The 12,159-nt window shown below is 37.9% G+C and overlaps 1 protein-coding gene across 3 annotated transcripts; it reads right to left on the bottom strand.

Moving 5' to 3' along the window:
- Positions 1 to 317: 317 nt before the first annotated feature.
- Positions 318 to 7,583, bottom strand: LOC113048993 (forkhead box protein N4). 3 transcript variants are annotated; one of them, XM_026210991.1, is made up of 10 exons: positions 7,432 to 7,583; positions 6,562 to 6,650; positions 4,010 to 4,173; positions 3,144 to 3,235; positions 2,924 to 3,016; positions 2,708 to 2,829; positions 2,510 to 2,606; positions 2,196 to 2,403; positions 1,393 to 1,755; positions 318 to 1,289 (listed from the first exon to the last, which is right to left on the bottom strand). In XM_026210991.1, exons 2-10 carry the CDS (start codon positions 6,645 to 6,647, stop codon positions 1,039 to 1,041), a joined length of 1,476 nt encoding a protein of 491 aa, XP_026066776.1. In that variant the 5' UTR covers positions 6,648 to 6,650; positions 7,432 to 7,583; the 3' UTR covers positions 318 to 1,038. The 3 variants fall into 3 exon arrangements, with proteins under 3 accessions (XP_026066776.1, XP_026066777.1, XP_026066779.1); XM_026210992.1 differs by having other exon boundaries at positions 6,562 to 6,647; positions 7,432 to 7,577; XM_026210994.1 differs by lacking the exons at positions 6,562 to 6,650; positions 7,432 to 7,583 and adding an exon at positions 4,410 to 4,543.
- Positions 7,584 to 12,159: the final 4,576 nt, after the last annotated feature.

Here is a 12,159-nt window from a genome sequence, read left to right on the forward strand (position 1 = left end):
AAACTAGAATATAGCAAAGTTTGCATTTTTGAATTCAATTACAAAAAAAATAAAGAACTTTTCCATGATTCTTATTTTTTGAGATGCTCCTATAGTTAAAAACATTTGATATTTAGAAAAGTACTAAAATGTAATCAGTTACATTAATTTAATAAAGTAATTGAAATAGTTACTCTACTTATTACATTTTAGATGGGGTAATCTGTAAACTATTACATTTCCGAAGTAACCTTCCCAACACTAGTGTCATGAATATGCATAAGCAGCTAAAATTCAAAAGATCATTAAGAATTAAAAGCCAGTTAAATGAATACATCTTTCAATCTGAATCAGAAATTTTATTGCTTGCATTCAAAATATTTAGATATGTACAATAAAAACGATTCATGTCACCATTTCAGCTCTTTTCATAAATATAAATAATAAACAGATATTAAAGAGCAGATACAGTGTCTATCACAGTACAACAAAAGACACACAACTACAGTTACAAGGCTAACAGTTACATGGACAAAATTATGTCTTTAATGGTACAGAAAAAAAGCTTGGAAACACCCAAAATCATAATTCCCATAATTTGATCATTGTTCCTTAAGTGTTGAGTTAACTCACAATTTGCATTAGGCGTATAATAACAACACTGTATTTTGTATGATTATGTTTGGCCACAATGCCAGTATCTGCACCGGTAGAGGAAATCTTTTCAACTCCTTATTAATCATATTCTCTCTAAAAAACAATTACTGATTTGGTCCCTTCAAACCCATTGCATTTAATGTAATTAATACAGTCAATGCAAATGACACATTTGAATACTGTGACGTCACCATAAATGCTACTCCTTTCAGTTCAGGATATCGTAATGCATTCTATATCTGATGTTGCAATAATTTAACAAAACATTTTTGGCTGCCTTGGAAGAAATCTGTGTTGCAGGATGTTTTTTGGAGTCTGGCACACCACGAAGGCTGGGATTGAAAGCTTTATAGATGTTCCTGGGAGGTAAAGCTCAGTTTGTTGGATTTCTTGCAGGTGCAATTAAAGCAAAACGATAGGCTTCGTTCCTCCTTGTGTGTTCATGTACTGGTTAGAAAAGGCATCCACAGCCGAGTATGAAGAGTAGAGGCCTGTCAGCTGCAGGTCTGGGTAAGGCAGTCCTCCTGCGCTGGACACAGGTGTGACATTGCCAGTGTCCAGGTCACAGTCAGACAGCCGAAGTGGGGAGTTACTGAGTGTACCTAATGCCTCCAGGTTAAAGCTGTCATCCTTCATCTCCTCCCACAGGTTTCCTGCAATCAGAAGAGAAGAGCTGTGTTAGATACCAACTCAGAAACAAACCAATGTTCTGTGGCTTTCAATATTTTAATATCAGTCGATTATTAACACAGTTACCTTGCCAGGTGAAGTCCATAATACTTGGGTCCAGTGCGTCCACCTCTGAATTCACGTCGGTGTGAACCGTGTAGAAGTCGCTGTGCTGCTTGTTTGTCAGGTCGGGGACGGTGTGGAGAGGGGGTGTCTGAGCAGGAGCAGGGGAGGCCGGAGCCAAGCGAGACTGATTCTGGAGCTGCATATGAAAGTGCTGATGCATAGGAAGGCACTGCAGAGAGAGAGTGACCACTGGTTGGGGCTGCATCTGCGCTGGGATTGGGAGGGTCGGCCCTGGTGGGCAGCTGGGCAAGCGAGTCATGCCAGTCTCAATGGACTTCTGTCTGCAGCTCTCCGGTCTGTCTGTAATGAGTTTGTCTAATTCATCTGGTGAAAGAAAAAGTACCAAAACAGGACAGTATTAATGTCTACAGTTACTTCTCTTAGATAAAATCCTGGAATACACTACATTAATCTTTACCAGAGTTTTGCCCTGTTTTACAGTGTGGAGGAGTCAATGCTAGTTGCATAAAGTCAGAGTAATTTCTGCAGATTTTGTGCAGTAGGAGTTAAAATTTCATAGTGTGTCATGGGCACACGCTTCAGTTTTTTGGGGGTATATGAAGCATGCTTGACATTTCTAGTTAATATTAGAACGCATTGCATTTTCATTTGTCATGTGTCTTCCTAGAAACAAGGTGTGCATTTCTGCATGCGTTTGCTTTGTTCTGAGGAACTGTAACCAGCTTTAGATGTAAGAAAATTCACTGCTAGAGTGTTGTCAGAGCAAAGATGATTAATAAAGATAATAGTCAACGATTTGAGACCTGGATTGGCCATGCTGCGACGGATGGCTGGGAGATCCTTGCGTTTCCATTTGCGCATCTCCTCCTCCATTTTATCAATCTTTGCAGGATTGAGTGCCCAGAGACAGCCCTTTCTGGAGGAACCGCTCATCTTGTTCTCCACCTTCTCGAAGCACTTGTTCAAGGACAAGTTGTGGCGTACAGAATTTTTCCATCCATCAGGCGCTGTCTGAGAAGCACAGTAATCGAGAGGACAGTATATTGTAAGTAACATTTATTTGACTCCATGGCCTAGTCCATTTCTTCGCCTGCATTCTTTTGCATGAACTCCTCACCTTGAAATAAGGGAAGTGCTCCTTCATGAAGCTGTAGATCTCACTAACAGGAAGGCTGCCTGTTTTGCTGTTCTTCAAAGCCATTGCAATCAGACAGCTGAGAAAAGATATCAAACTTAGTCAACCTGAAATAAATCAAATCTTGTTCCAGAGAATCATAATGTTTTTCTGAGTCTGTCGCGGTGAACCTTCTTTCACCTGTAGGAGTAGATGGGTTTAGGGAACGTCTTGGGCTGCAAGTCCTGGTTGTGAGCAGTTATACGGGGTTGAGGAAACAGACTCTGGCTGTTGTAGTTGCCATAAATCCCACCGGGAGAACACTAAAGAATGTAACACAGGAATAGTCTCTTGATATACTGTATAATATTAATACTTTGAACAGTCTTTACAAATAATCCCAAGTTCTGAACCAACCTGCTGGTTTGCCTGAGTGAAAGTGAGCACTTGTTGAGGGGCGGTTTGATAAACTGAAGCGGCACACGGAAACCCAGGAGAAAACTGGGGCATCTACGAAAACAACACAGAATACATCTGTAAACACATGATTATTTGAACTCTATTACAAATGGTGGTTAAGTTCTGAATTGGTTGCATATGTAGGATATAATTGTTTGAAATCTGAAACATCACTCACGCTACTGATGGCTAGAGGGCTGTGCTGCATTTCGCTCTGTAGATGAATCGCAGATCCTGCTCCGCCTGCTACCGTCATGCTATTCAGCTGAGCTGAAAGTTTCAGAAAAGTGTTGTTGTTTAGGGATTCAGTCCACTATTATTAAAGGGTTATTTAATCCTAACAATCTAATTCTGTCATTAATTACTCTCCCGCATGTCGTTTCAAATGCATAAGACCTTTGCTCATCTTCAGACCACAAAAAGTATTCTCATAGCTTCGTAAAATTACGGTTGAATCCCTGATGTAACATGGACTATTTTATTGATATCCTTGCTATGTTTCTGTGCGTTGATCGTGGTAGTATTCTCGCTGTCTATGGAGGCTTCCATCAAAAATATCTTAATTTGTGTTCTGAAGATGAACGAAGGTCTTATGCATTTGGAACGACAAAAAAAAAATCAAAAATATCTTAATTAAAATATTATATAAATATTTATTTAAAAAAAACTGGGTTAAAGAATAATCTTTAATAATTCTAATAATAATTCTTAGAATGAATGCAAAATGGCAAATATGCTAAAGACTAGTGCTGTCAAACTATTAATTGTGATTAATCGCATCCAAGATAAAAGATTTGTTCACACAGAATATATTTGACAGCACTAGTAAAGACACAAAAATTACAAACAAATAAATATGGATCCGAATAAATAACAGCCTTTAATTACAGGCTAATATATAAAGTTTGGCATCTTAGATGCTGTTGGATGACTTCAGATATTTCTTTTCTTTATTTTTGGGACTGCATTTTTAACTCAATCAATCCATTCAATCTCATTTGACTTTGTCACTTCTAACCATACACAGTCTATAAAGCTCCTGACCTGTCTGTCGCTCCAGCAGGCTGTTCTGAGCAGAACTGGCAAAATCAGCTCGTCCAGATCCTATCTGCTGCAGTCGGGGAACATCCACAGAGGTGAGCCAGGACAGCGACTGAAGATCGCCAGGCAGCTCGTCCTTCAGCTGCGAAGGGTCTGTGGTCAGGAGTCTACAAAAACACAGCATAGCTCTCAGTACTAAAGCACAGATATGAATTTCATATGAAAAAAGAGAACTGCGCAAACAATCGCACTTTTAATGATACAATTTTGAATTGTCATTTTTCAATGTTACATTCGTATTAGTCCTATTCTTTTCTCATTTAACAGGTTTTCTTGTAAATAGCTAAACAATAAAGTATATTTGTAAATCTGTTTTTGGGGACGGAAATAAAACTACGCTCACCCTCTGATCTAATCCAGTGCAGGGAGAATTATTTACTCAGCCATTTCTTCATTTGGACTAAGCATCAAGAAAGTGGAGAAACCCTCTTGTATTCTCTCCAGACTTCACTACACACTCGCTATTCAGTCCAATAATTGGGGTCGCTATGACAACCCTCACTTTTCAGTTATTTTGTGTGTCTGGACACTTCAGTGCCCCCCTCTCCATTAAACCAACCTCTAACTGTGGTCAGGTGACTGCCGCCGTCTGCACTGTCATTGGCTGAATCATATGTAAACAACCCATGATATCATTTGAAACATGGGTATGTGGCACACGTTGCCTGCAACAGTTGGTCCAGCCCCATTGAAAAATGATCACCTATTGTGTCCCAAACGACAAATCTGCACAGCGGCACGTGGCTCTATTGTCTCCCCCCAGACCCTTCCTTGATTGTCTTTACCGTTTTTTTTTTTAACCAACCCCTTGCATTAATCTACTGGAATGACAGGCCTCACACAACAGAGAAAAATAGGATGCCATCTGTTTCCCTGTCCCTTTCCACCCAACCCCTGTCCCCTTCTGCCCCATCCCCCCCGCCTGGAGGCATCAGACAGTAGCTAAGGGGGGTATCTGGGAGGGGGTCGCTGAAGGAGGTGGAGGTCAAGCCACACTGCACACACAGTCTGCCACCTGAATAAATTACAGCATTGAAGGAAGAACTTGGGGACATGGGCTTAAGGACCCTGATTGCTCTGGTTTGGAGCTTCTGAAAAATTATCCTTTTCACAAACACACACACACACACACACTTACTAGGATGAAACCTTAGACACCGAACATGTCAACACTACACTGTCATGCGATTTGAAATGGCTTTCTAATGCCTATCCACATAAAGACATGAAAAAGACACCGTATGGGACAGTTTAACACCTGGCTTTATAAGTTCTGCTTCATATTGATGAGCCTTAATCAGTCTTTTCCTGTTGAGTGTAAACATTTAATGGAATTAAAACTGATTTCTCCGCCCTTTCATTTTGTAGTGTATATTTTTTTCAAATATTGAATAATGCTCTCTATTTATTTTGTAATCCATTATTAACTTATATTACTCAAGTGTAATTTAACACTGGTAAATTAATGACTGATTAGTAATTAATTGGCACAACAATTGTTAAACTCCCTCGGGTTGTGTGTTGAATATTATATATTTTATTTAAATAATAACATATAATATTTTAAATTATAATATTGTATAAAAATTACATTAAGTGCTTACAATCCTTCATGCAAAGCCTGAGAAAACATCTAAAACTGATTTTGACGTGACTGTAACCGACAGTTATAAATGTTGCCAGGAAGAGCATTCACTTGTTGTGTTGTGAGACAATGGCTGTACTGTAACATCAGAAGCACATTACGTTTTAGAAAAACTTTGTCTCACACTGCAGGTCTGAGATTAATGCACAGATATAATAACAACAACAACAACAAAAAAGAATAATAATGATATTCGTTATAGTACTGCCTTAAAAACCATGTTTCGGTAATTAGGAGGAGAGGGGGCTTGATTTTGGAAAGAATTCATAACATGCCACATGAACTCAAATTTAGGATCGTCAAGAAAAGGGAGCCTACATCCTTGTACTTATTAGCATTTCTGAAGTCTAATTGTAAACCCAGCTGTGTATTGTTCCGTTTACGGTCATTAGGGTGAAGTGGAAGAAAAAATGATTTTATTTGCTCATTGATGCAAACCATTACGTGTCCCACAGAAAGGGGGAGGCGGGCGCACACAGTCACGGTTTATCACAGCTCAAGTCGCCCTCGTTTACATTCTAATTGGGAGCCACTTCTCCTTGGTGACCCGTGGGGGCCCCTGCCAAGGTCCTCAATCCCTCCGTGTGCCGACAGCGGGCGTGTAAACAGAGCTGATGCTTTCTGACAGATCCATTCAGAGCAAAGATGATGTATTCTCTCGCTCTTTTCTTTTTCACAAACCCCAATTCCTTGCCTCTCAAAACATACCTTTATTTTATAGAATAGGGAAGGTGGAGATTGTATTAAGATTAGCAGCGCTCTTCTTCTTCCCGAAATTATCTTTTTATTCTCTAATCTGCTCAAGGTTGAAAAGCAGTGGGTTCAGCCATCAAAGTAAATCACCCCCTACCTGTAGTCTTGTGTGGAGGTGTGGTGACTTTGTACAGGGTTTTCATGAACTCCTGACATCCTGCTTGTTATTCCACTTTCAATCATCTTCTGGCAGATAAAACCCAAGTAAATGAACCATGCCAAGCAGGGAGAAAAAAAGAGGAATTTTAGAAATGTGCATTCAGTCGCATGAAAACGCAAATACACATAGTAAAAACATGTGACTATTTCCTGAAAAAGAAAAAAAGTTGACCTTTATTTAAAGGTGTTCTTTAAAATAAAAATAATATTAACAATAATAATGAGTATTAAAGTACTTTTATTAAGTAGGGTTAGGCTTAGAATTACTTGCATGTAATAATGCATAACTAATTAATTGTCATTATAATAGTAAGTACATGTACTAACATGCGTAACAAGGACACCTTAAAATAAAGTGTTACCATAAAACAATCTGACACGTCACCACGACATGAGAACACACTCATTTGAAAATATGAATAAAGTAGGAAGCCACCAACAAAAACCTGAGACACAATAACTGTGTGAGCAAGAAACAAAAATATACAAATGTAATTTGTACAATCCAGTTTTGATGTGATATTCGTTTTGTTGACTGATCAGGGATCATCAGTCGTCTTCAGTGCCCGTTACCTGTCAGTCAAGCGTTCATGTAGCTTAATACTTAATTTAACCAAAAAGCGTTACGTAGGCTATTTCTTAAAAATAGACTCGAAACGTTTTGCAGTTGTTTACAAAACACCGGCTATAAAATAAAATCAGATATTTATATCATTTATGCATCATATGTCAGTCCGAAACAGGTGCGCATCCTCTTGTCTTATTTAAAAATAACGATAATAGAAACATGAAATAAACCGCATCTTACCTGTTAATGCTGCAGTTGTTCTGTGGTATTGAAAATCTTTGATAACGAGACAGAGGAAAGCTCTTCTGTCGTTCGGGGCACTTGTTGTCCCCCGTTTTTTTAAATTTCCCTCGTCTGTGGGTTCTCTGTGGACGCTCATGCGCAGTGCGTGAAGAGAGGAGGGGGTTCAGCTCTGACTGACAGCTGTTGCCTTGCCTCTACAATCACATACATTATCTGTCAGAGCATCTCACCTGGTTTCCAATGCCTTAATTTGTCGAAACCTTTTTTTCCTCAGAGATGTGCGCGTTTTTCTCCGTGTTTTCTTTGTGCAGTTGTCTAGCCCGCAGGTGCGCAACTTATATTAATCCTAAAAAAATAAAAAAAATTAAATTAAATAATAGAAACGAAAGAGCTGAGTTTAAACAAAATCCTCTGTTTCTACTGGAAGCTTTGTTTTACAAACTATGGATTCCTATAAACTATGAGAAAAACGTGACCAGCTGTAACAAACTGAGCAGTGATTTCATGTCCCCCTGTAGCCAGGCAACACAAAATAACACAAGTGAGAGTTCTTGATGTCGTTCACCTATTTATAAGTAGAACTGTTATTTTTAAACATTCTAAATAAAGACACATCCTCTCCGCGCGGCTCTGTGAGATACTGTGTCCTGATAAGAGCAGTAGTTCAGTGTTCTGATCTTGATTTAACCGCCTTTGAAGCCGCGTCCTTTGCTACATTGTGGCGGGGAAACCGCGCTGAGTGGCGCGCAGGCTGGGCTTGACATCACAGATATGACAGACTCCTAGAGCAAGCAATCAAGAGAGTTTAAAGGCCCTCCTGTGAAATAAATATGAAAGACAGGTGATAATGTTATTGACGGCACACAAAGTGTGTTTTAAATCATTTACTGACATATTACTTGGAATAATCTATGCTGAGTGCAAAATAATGAACTGTGCACATACCTAATTATTTCATTAAGCACCAATAACTACAGATATTATTATTGTAATGAATAATTACAACAACAAAAAAGATTAACGTTTCATATTTGCATAGTGGAAAACAGAAACCAGAATTGTGCAAGAAATGACACTTCCACAGATATTCATAATATTTCATCATTTTCTATTTGTCTTTAAAAGTTGACTGCAGGAAACGTTTTGCATTTTGAAATATAGGTTTCAAATATCCGGCCGGTGACGTTAATTGACTTGAACCACATGGGACTCTACAGATGGTAAATCTTGAAGTCACAATCAATGCGCGCTTGCAACGGACAAAAAGACGCTCCTGCAGAAGAGAAGAGCTCTGGGTCCTAAAGCCCGTGTGTGCTGCTCTTCTTTCAGCTTCAGCCACTGCACTGTGCCAAGTTTGTAATGAGAAGCGAAAGATAATGTAAACATGCCAGTTGAATTACGTTACTTTGTCATACAAAGTCATTTTAGATTAAACAGGACGTTCCCAGACGCATCACACATGGTTTATTTTAGTGAAATTAATACTTTTCTTATTGTTTTTCTTTTAAAGTGTTTTTTTGTTACTAGTCAAGTTGTTTAGTTAATGCATTATAGCATTATTTTAGAGTGTATTTTATTTGTATTACCCTAAGGGGTATTTTGCTCTTATGTCTCTGTTTATTAGGCATGGTTTAAAGAAAGGTCTTCATTTTTATGTAGTTTTTATGTCTTTTTATTTTAAGAAGCAAAGCAGATGTAGTGACTGAGATCAATTATCATTATTGCTTAACAATATTTTTCTACGTTTTAACAGCAACATATACATGCATCTTGACTATATATGATACAATTTGGTCACACTTTATTTTAGGGTCCAATTCTCACTATTAACTAACCATTAACTATGACTTTTGCCTCAATTAACTCCTTATTTGCTGCTTATTAATGGTTAAAAAGGTAGTTGTTAAGTTTAGGGTATTGGGTAGGATTATGGATGTCATACATTATATATACTTTATAAGCACTAATAATCAGCCAATATGTTAATAATAGACATGCTAATAAGCAACTAGTTATTAGTGTGAATTGGACCCTATACTAAAGTGTCACCTACAATTTATTCACTTTTGTGTATAGAAACTGTCTAAGCTCTTAAGATTTAGGAAATTTCCTCTTTATATTGTTAACCAAAACTGTCATCTTGCACTTCCCTGAAGCTTATTGCCAGTTTTAAGATTGTCTTTTGACAAACAGAGCTGTACGATTGGCAAACAGAAGTCCCACCTCAGATCGAGCTGTTTTGATTTTGATATTGTTTTAACCCACTACTTACAGAGTGAGGTCACTCTTCATCTGTTCTCATTGTTTCTTTCTGTTTCCTAGACTAATGAGAGACCCTTAGTGACCTTTTGGACCACCGTCTCGCAGACTGAACCCAGGATGACACAGGACCACAGCAGAGGAAGCCTAAAGCATTGTCTCAAGAAGATCTGTCTTTGATGGGTCAGAGGGTTCATTAGGAAGCCTTAAAGAAGGTTTAGTGACCACATGGACAGTGGTAGCAACAATGTTGGTTCAGCTGAGACAAATATGGTTGTGTAAGATGGAAAAATCTGAAAAATGTTAGCAACAGGTTTTGTGCCCAAAAAGAAAAAAGTATGTTTGTCTTCAATGAAACACACACACACACACACACACACACACACACGCACACACACAAACACACACACATATACACACACACACACACACACACAACTTTCATTCCTAAACAACTTTATCATTTCTTATTGACTTTCATTGTTTAGAGAGAGAGAGAAAACCCGAAGACATTTTTCAAAGCTTTCTTGTGTTCCATAAAAGAAAGAAGTTGATCTAATTTTTTAATGACATGAGTAATGAGATGACTCAAGTTGGTGGTAACATCACTGACTAGCAAAAATGTAATAGCCCTACATAGAAAACATTTGTAACTCTCAAATCAATTGACTGAGGCCACTTGTGTTAGTGGTCACCTCCTATTCTTCTGTTTCTTTTCTGACCTTTAAAGTTCCAGTTCAAACACCACGTCTTGGGGGTCACCAATCAGGTCACCTCTTGACACTAGTCTTGACCTTTGGTCATATCAGCAGGTCATGGCTGATCTAAACTCTGACAGGGAGAGTGAATGAAAGCTTTCTTCTCTCTGCTATTCATTCAACACCTCCAAAAACAACTGGTCGTCCCTCTTGGCTTATGTCAAAACGGTTGTCTTTTGGTTGATTTGTTTGAAGATGCCTTGGGTAACCTGTGTGAAAAAGCAGTTTAGAAACATTTCAAATGGCACGAGGAAAGTATCTTTAAATTGCAAAGCCACTACATATTTTCATAGATAAGTCTGGAAGCTTTAATTATATTAATTTTTAATTACTAATTACAATGCAAATAAAAATTAAACCAAGGAATACAACAGAGGAATATAACAGCTACTATTATGTAGAATGCTAATCCTTTCTATTTATTGTTTTTTTTTTCTAGCTCTTACTGCTCATCAAGAATCCCACAGTAAAAGAACTGATGAAACATAGCTAATACTAAGAAAAGAGCTCATGAAAACGAGAGAGCGAGGTGGGATTTTCGGTGGGAACGCGGCAAAGCCGGTGTTATAATACACCCTTATTCTCCGCTTGGAATCTCTAATGGGAAAATCAAGTGCTGTGACTCCTGTATAATAGGATTTGCCGGGTCTCGTGCTGCATCAGGGCCCAGTGGGCAGCACAAAGCCTGTTAAGGCTGGACAAGCATTACTAGAAGTGGGGGGGGGGGGAGCTAGGATGGGCCTGTGGTGTAAGGGGCGAAGGTAGCCTTGACAACAGAGGTTGTGAATGGGACAACTTTAGTGTGTGTAGTCTTACCTTTACAGTGCAATGGACTTGTTGTTTCCAATAGATACAGAACTTTAAGGCCATTTAATGCAAGCAAACAGTAATTTGAACAAGGTTTAAGTAATATTCTGTGCTTAACGTAAATGTGCCATTCTGTGGAACACAAAACATGTTTTGAAAAATGTTGCAAAGATTTCCATTCTACCAAAAAATTACAGAGACATTTCTCACCATATCTTATACGTGACCAACCACTAAATGAAAATTGATATTTATACAGTAACTGAATAAATAGCTTTTCATTGATGTATGGTTTGTTTGGATAGGACAATATTTGGCAGAGATTGAACTATTTGAAAATCTGAAATCTGAGGGTACAAAAAAAAAGGGAAAAAAAATGCCTTTAAAGCTGTCCAAATGAAGTCCAGAGCAATGCATATTACTAATCAAAAATTACATTTTTATACATTTACAGTAGTAAATATCTTTACTTAATATATTAATTATTTGTTGCTATATAGAAATGTATATAATATTTAAAAAATATATAATTTTGACCCATACAAGGTTTTAATTTATTTATTTATTTATTTATTTATCTTTTGGCTACTGCTACAAATATACTCGTGCTACCTAAGACTGATTTTGTGGTGCAGGGTCACATTTTATGTTCCACAGAAGGAAAGAAAGTCAGTCATACATGTTTGGAATGACATGAAGTGAGTAAATGATGACAGAATTTTCATTTTTGGGCAAACTATCCCTTTAAACTCAGTCAGCTTGAAGCATTTGTGAGATAATTATTTATTACCAGAAAAGTTAATCTCCACTTATCCCTTTGTTTCTTAAAAAAATTGCAAATCTGGTTTACATTGAGGCACTTACATTGGAAATAAATGGGCTGATGCATCATTGTTACTTT

Source organism: Carassius auratus, chromosome 30, assembly GCF_003368295.1.
Source record: "Carassius auratus strain Wakin chromosome 30, ASM336829v1, whole genome shotgun sequence".
Taxonomy (NCBI): domain Eukaryota; kingdom Metazoa; phylum Chordata; class Actinopteri; order Cypriniformes; family Cyprinidae; genus Carassius; species Carassius auratus.

Coding starts and splice junctions, on each gene's coding strand:
- LOC113048993 (XM_026210991.1), bottom strand. CDS start 6,647: ATGATTGAAAGTGGAATAACAAGCAGGATGTCAGGAGTTCATGAAAAC. Junction 4,174..6,561: donor ACCTCCACACAAGACTACAG/GTAGGGGGTGAT, acceptor GTGTTTTTGTAG/ACTCCTGACCACAGACCCTT. Junction 2,404..2,509: donor AGCACTTCCCTTATTTCAAG/GTGAGGAGTTCA, acceptor TGTGCTTCTCAG/ACAGCGCCTGATGGATGGAA.